The 7,500-nt window shown below is 45.4% G+C and overlaps 1 protein-coding gene across 1 annotated transcript in view; it reads right to left on the bottom strand.

The window, feature by feature from the left end:
* Positions 1-7,500, bottom strand: part of foxn3 (forkhead box N3) — a 38,598-nt gene that overhangs the window by 21,212 nt on the left and 9,886 nt on the right. Inside the window, exon 3 of the mRNA XM_056591242.1 lies at positions 6,904-7,040. Coding sequence (XP_056447217.1) covers positions 6,904-7,040 — 137 coding nt within the window. The remainder of the gene's footprint in view (positions 1-6,903; positions 7,041-7,500) is intronic.

A 7,500-nucleotide genomic window follows, 5' to 3' on the forward strand; every position in this document is an offset into this window, starting at 1 on the left:
GAGCGTATGTGTATATGCATAAGTGCGTATATGTATATGTTTGTATGTGTGTAAATGTGTATGTGCCAAACCATCGCCATTAAATGATTCCAAAGTCAACGAAAACTGCTATGCATCATGGGATATAGTGGGGCAGTAAGTGTTAATCAGTTGTAGCATTTTTACATCTACAGTGCATTATGGGTAAGTTGACCACCTCAAAAGAGCCGTGGTGTCAGCTCCCTACTAACCCATCCATAACCCTAACCCACAACCCATCCATAACCCTAACCCACTAACCCATCCATAACCCTAACCCTACTAACCCATCCATAACCCTAACCCTACTAACCCATCCATAACCCTAACCCACTAACCCATCCATAACCCTAACCCCACTAACCCTAGGCTTGCTCTCCTGACTTTAACCCCACTTTGGTTCAATAAAAGGAGGAGAGAGGAACCAAAGTCATGGAGAGGACAAAGCCTCAGAACACAGGTCCGGCTGCTCCTCTTCTGATGGGGACTCCTCTGCTCTCTCCTCTCTCCTCTCCTCTCTCCTCTTCTCTCCTCTCTCCTCTTCTCTCCTCTTCTCTCCTCTCTCCTCTCCTCTCCTCTCCTCTCCTCTCCTCTCCTCTCTCCTCTCTCCTCTCCTCTCTCCTCTCTCCTCTCTCCTCTCCTCTATCCTCTCTCCTCTCCTCTCCTCTCCTCTCCTCTCCTCTCCTCTCCTCTCCTCTCCTCTCCTCTCCTCTCCTCTCCTCTCCTCTCCTTCTCTCTCCTCTCCTCTCCTCTCTCCTCTCCTCCCCTCTGCTCTCCTCTCCTCTCTCCTCTCCTCTCCTCTCTCTCTCTCCTCTCTCCTCTCCTCTCTCCTCTCCTCTCCTCTCCTCTCCTCTCCTCTCTCCTCTCTCCTCTCCTCTATCCTCTCTCCTCTCCTCTCCTCTCCTCTCCTCTCCTCTCCTCTCCTCTCCTCTCCTCTCCTCTCCTTCTCTCTCCTCTCCTCTCCTCTCTCCTCTCCTCCCCTCTGCTCTCCTCTCTCCTCTCTCCTCTCCTCTCCTCTCCTCTCCTCTCCTCTCCTCTCCTCTCCTCTCCTCTCCTCTCTCCTTTTCCTCTCTCCTCTCCTCCCCTCTGCTCTCTCCTGTCTCCTCTCGCTGCTCCCCTCACAACAAAATACATTGGAAATGGACCAGTGTGAGGGAAGGAGACAAGGGGAGGCTGGAGGAGACAAGAGGAGGCCCCACGAGGGCGGGAAGCATTCGCCCTCTCTCCCCTGCCTCCCTTTTTCTTTTCATCTAACATTAATCTCCCCCAGCTAGTGGACGATCTGCTGGTCATCGCCCATAACTCTCAATGCTCACACGCACGTATGCACGCACACAAACACGTACACACGCACACACGCACAGACGCACACTCATACACACACACTTGCAGCACTGCAGCCATCTGCTTGTTGCCATGGTGAGCTTTGCGTTGCCTTGACAATGGCAGCTTCCCCGCACCTACCCCGCCCAGCCCTCACACACACACACACACACAAACACACACACACACACACACCTTTGAATGGTTTCTTTGAGTGTGTGTGCGCCTGTGTGTGCGCGTGTGCGTCTCTGTACAATACGAAGAGCCAAAAGAGGAAATAAAAAAGAAGAAAGAAAACAATAGCGTGATGCTGCGTCTCCCGGCACCTGTCTCCGTGGTGATGGTCTCTCCGTTGCCATGGAAGCGGCTCCGTTGCCGGGGACAACTAGCAGCGCTAATCACCTCACAAGGGCGAGCGTGGCGAGAGGCGGACGTACCAGCTGTTCACCATGTGTGTGTGTGTGTGTGTGTACGTCTGTGTGTAAGTGTGTACGCATGTGTGTGTGTGTGTACGTGTGTGTGTACGTCTGTGTGTGTGTATGTGTGTGTGTTTGTGTGTGTGTGTACGTGTGTACCTGTGTGCGTGTGTACGTGTGTACGTGTGTGTGTGTGTGTGTGTGTGTGTGTGAAGGACTCCATCAAGTGAAGCAGAACAGTGGAAGAGATAATTCTTTTTTATTTTGCTTGCTCTCTCTCCTCCTCTCTCCTCCTCCTCCTCTCTCCTCCTCCTCCTCCTCTCTCTTCCTCCTCTCTCTTCCTCCTCTCTGTATCCTCTGCTCATGTGTCTGTCCGTCTCTCCATCTGTCCATCTCTCTTTCTGTCACTCTCATATCAATAAGGCAGTTGAACGAGGCTTGTACCAACGTTGAAAATAGAATGTGACACGTGTCCAAACATCCACTGACTACTCGAGATAAGTCGTTAAGGCTTTGAATTGATGTGCTACCATAAACCCTTAAATGCAATTACTGGAGTGTTTCAGCCAGTGATGGAGACCCAGAGGGCTGTAGACCTGGACTGTGGTCGCTGTGTTCCAGTGATGGAGACCCAGAGGGCTGTAGACCTGGACTGTGGTCGCTGTGTTCCAGTGATGGAGACCCAGAGGGCTGTAGACCTTTGCTGTGTTCCAATATCAATACTATCCGTACTTACTAGCCTTAGTTTGAGTACGTAGGGCGTTACAATTCAGATCGGGCGAAAATAAGTGTACTGAAAGGACCCGGATGGTGTACTCAAAATGGTCAAACCGCGAAGTGTGGATCGATGTACACTTTTCTTACTCAACGGCAGCCATCTTAGCTACATAGCAGAAGAGGGCGGAGCCAGGCTGAGCCAAAGTCGGCACATTTTCCACACAGCCTGCATTCATTGAGTCATTTTGTAGTTTTTATAGCTTTTATAGCTTTTATAGCTTTTTATAGCTGCTAGGCGTAAAGAGTTCACCGTTCAAAGCGGGATGTTTATTGCGGGGGAGGAGCCGCGGCGGCAGTCGTGATCTTAATTTCCGGTTAGTGCACCACAGAGCATTCGATTTGGAACAACACTGACATCTGAAAATTAGCACACTTAGTGAGTGCGGATAGTGTACTACGTTTAAGTGTACTCATGGAATCATGGATATTGGAACACAGCACTGGACTGTGTGGTCGCTGTGTTGCTCAGAGAAGTCTGGACACAACAACTGGACACAACTGGTTTCATTCCTTCCAGCCAAGACATACCCATCTAATCAGCAACTGTCAAGCATTAATCCAATATTTAATCCAATATTTAAACAACATCCAATAATACGAATAATAGCCTCAGTTGTTGTTGTTCATGTTCAACGTAACGTCTGTGTGATGTGATGTATGGAGGTATATCTGCATACAGAGATGTGTGTACTTGTATTTATGTATTTTGTGTGTGTGTGTGTGTGTGTGTGTGTGTGTGTGTGTGTGTGTGTGTGTGTGTGTGTGTGTGTGTGTGTGTGTGTGTGTGTGTGTGTGTGTGTTTGTGTGTAAATACGGGAGATAAAGAGAGATCAGGCCCACTTTGTGCGATGCAGATGCTACAAAGAGTGACCACACGTTGTCCCCAGCCCCAGGGGTCAGATCAACACTTTATTACACCAGCCCCCCCATCTGGACGGAGAGGGGGAGGGTCCGGAGCACAGTCTGGGTGGAATGACACGCGCACACACACACACACACACACACACACACACACACACACACACACACACACACACACACACACACACACACACACACACACACACACACACACACACACACACACACACACACACACACACACACACAAACACACACACAAACATATCCATCTGGGATGTTCCTTAGGATGTTGAGTACGGACTAAAACAAACTGAGTTTGGAAGTGTACTAGGACTTACTATATTGCAATCTCTCTTTTCCAATGTCTTTGCTATATGTTGATTTTGTGACAAAAAATCAAACGCATTAAACAAAGCATTTAAGTTCGATGCCCTATGTTGCAATGGCCACTTGCAACACTGCGTCATACCTGCGTCAAATTAAAGTCAACGCAAACTCAACTGTCGTCCTTAATGCTGAAGTGCTTGTGAGGTCTGAACGTTTATAATAGATGTATCACACCATTTCAGTCAAAGAGACTGAAAGGTAATCTCTGCCAAAGAGCACAGACTAAGAGAACACACCTGGATACCCCACCACACACCCAGTTGTAGTAAATGATGAGGTGTCAATACCGTCTCAAATAAGTCCCTGGTTAAAGATGCTTGTTTCATTAATTTCATTTATTTAACTTGCCTGGGGTTGTGCTAACTGTCGATGGCAGTTGATTTCAGGCAAGAGAATTCAAATCTACCACCAGTCAATCAGTGGCATGTGTTGAGCACAAGCCTACAATAGTTTAGGGGCCGAAAACTGAAGTTAGCAATATCACCGCTAGACTGAGAGTACCATAATATATAGGTTGGAAAACTGGCAGAATGACTAAATGACCTTATACCTTCACTCAAAACCTTAAAAAGCAGGTAAGATGAGCCTGAATGAATAAGTTCAAATTGTTTCCCAAACTATATCGGCATACATGCTGATTATGGAGACAAACATAAAATACGATGCTATTGCTGTTCTCAAGCTAGCAGGTTTCTCTGCTGGTGAAATGGTAGCCAGTACAACTTAACCCTAGGCCCTAACTATAGCCTGGGAAACCTATACAAACTACAGCCTGTAAAACTTAACCCTAACTCTAACTATAGCCTCTACAACCCAACCCTAACCCTAACCCTAACTATAGCCTGTACAACAGTGGTCTCAAACTCGCGGCCCGGGGGCCAATTGAGGCCCGTGGGATGATATTTTGTGGCCCCCTACTTGACATCAAAGTTTAGTGTTAGTGCGGCCCGTAGTATCCCCATCATTCACACACTAGTATCACATCATTCACACGTTAATATCACATAATTCACACACTAGTATCCACATCATTCACACACTAGTATCATATCATTCTCACACTAGTATCACATCATTCACACACTAGTATCACATCATTCACACTTTGATGTCTTCACATATACGATATATATCCTGTAGGGTTAGGGATAGGGTTAGCTCATAATCAAACTGAGTATGGCTCAGTTTATGGCCAAATAATATGGCCTAATTCACACATGGAATAAGGTTTTCTTCCACAACTTCAGAAATTCTGAGTCCTCAAATAAATTTCGGCAAAGAAAACGTATATGATATAACATATGATATGCGGTAAATGTGGTTCTATTTAATGATATACGCAATACATTATAAACATCGTTTCATCAGTACTGTATGCATTATCGTTATCGACTTGTGTTCCTAATAGGCATGTGTCCCCCCGTTAATATACATTGCCATGGACGGTATTATGCGTTACGTGTTTAGTTTGCGTGTGTTTAAACAGATGGACGCACACACACGCGCCCACATTTATGCATTCTTTTTAACACTCACTCGCGGTAAAACAATGTTTTCTCACGATCAAATACTCATCAATCCTAAAAGTTATGGGCATGTACACGTGCACAAGCAACATTATGCATGCGCCCTTAAAATAGCATCTGAACAACGCGCCACTGACTTGAAACCAGGTATTTTCTGGTTTGTGGCGCAAGTGTTTATGAAACGTCAAAATAGCAACAGGGAACGTGTGCGCCAGAACACGCCTCCTCCTTTCGCCGAGCCAATATCATTCCCTAATTTACGACGCGTGGCGCAGGAGGGAAAATAACGCTCTGCGCCAGTTGCAAACTAGCAACGACACATGCGCCAGTGATTAAGTCAATTGGGCCGGATGCAAGATAGGGCCCACACACTTTTAAGGAGTTTTTCACCCGCTCCGTCACCTTGCTTGCCTCAACAAGTTTGTGCGGCGTGCTTGTTGTTTTGTTTCCGGTGTAGTGCAGCGTTAATTGTGGGATAAAAAAATTAACGCCTTTAAAATTGGTTTGGGTTAATGCCGTTAATAACTGACAGCACTAATATAAATACATATACATACATACATACACGATACATCCATGACTGGATCTGCTCAGCACTCTGAAAACATGGACAGACTCTTTGCTCTTCTGAGATCCAACCAAAAGTCTAAGTTGAAAATGGATAAAGAAATTCGACCCTGCGACCCTACGCGAGTATGCCGTGTAATATCAAACATCCGATACAACAGTGAAAAGTAGTTCACAGTAGTGTACAAAGAGCAATGTAGTCCGTCCCGGCAATCCGCTATGGGGTCAGAATGGTAACATCTGTAAACTGTGAAGTAACATCTGTAAACTGTGAGGTAACATCCGTAAACTGTGAGGTAACATCTGTCAATTGTGAGGTAACATCTGTAAACTGTGAGGTAACATCTGTAAACTGTGAGGTAACATCTGTAAACTGTGAGGTAACATCTGTAAACTGTGAGGTAACATCTGTAAACTGTGAGGTAACATCAGTAAACTGTGTAAACTGTGAGGTAACATCTGTAAACTGTGAGGTAACATCTGTAAATTGTGAGGTAACATCTGTAAACTGTGAGGTAACATCTGTAAACTGTGAGGTAACATCTGTAAACTGTGAGGTAACATCTGTAAACTGTGAGGTAACATCTGTAAACTGTGAGGTAACATCTGTAAACTGTGAGGTAACATCAGTAAACTGTGTAAACTGTGAGGTAACATCTGTAAACTGTGAGGTAACATCTGTAAATTGTGAGGTAACATCTGTAAACTGTGAGGTAACATCTGTAAACTGTGAGGTAACATCTGTAAACTGTGTGGTAACATCTGTACACTGTGAGGTAACATCTGTAAACTGTGAGGTAACATCCGTAAACTGTGAGGTAACATCTGTAAACTGTGAGGTATCATCCGTAAACTGTGAGGTAACATATGTAAACTGTGAGGTAACATCTGTAAACTGTGAGGTATCATCTGTAAACTCTGCAGGACGACAGAGCCTCCTCACACACTGCGTGCACATCCATGCATGCATGCGCGCGCGTGCGTGTGTGTGTGTGTGTGTGCGTGTTGTGCACCTGTGTGCTTACCTCTGGAAGGCCTCTGTCGAGGTGGTGGAGGCAGAGAAGAGCTGGGAGTGGGAGTGGAAGGGCGTCTTCTTCAGTGCCTGGATCAGATTCTGTCTGTACTCAGGATCTATGCACCATAAGGAGCCCTTTCCCACACTCTGAGGAGGACAGAGAGACACAGAGACAGAGAGACATAGTACTTTATTAAACAAGCAACAATATATAGTTTCACATTAACTTATCACTTTTCAAATTTAAACTATTTCCAACTGAGGCAACGCAAGCTCAGGAGACAAAATAAACCAAAAAAGGGAATCATATCAATTTAGTTTTATATCTTGCAAATTGATTAAAATGACTAGAAATGCCTTTTCCATGGAGAGCCAGCCCAGCCAGCCTCCTCCACTATGCATTCTCCCACATCCTTCTCCAATTCATCATTATAAGACGCAGCTTGCAATATATTTAGCTATTTTATTCAGTCCAAAGTCTCAATTAATTTGCACGAGTTATGTATCAATCCCATCTGTAAACTAAATGACTTTAACCAAGGTACAACAACGTTATTTTAACAATGAAATGACTCCACCTCCTGTGAACTTTGGAAACATGCCCCGT

The sequence above is a fragment of the Gadus chalcogrammus genome, chromosome 5, assembly GCF_026213295.1.
Source record: "Gadus chalcogrammus isolate NIFS_2021 chromosome 5, NIFS_Gcha_1.0, whole genome shotgun sequence".
In the NCBI taxonomy this organism is placed as follows: Eukaryota; Metazoa; Chordata; class Actinopteri; order Gadiformes; family Gadidae; genus Gadus; species Gadus chalcogrammus.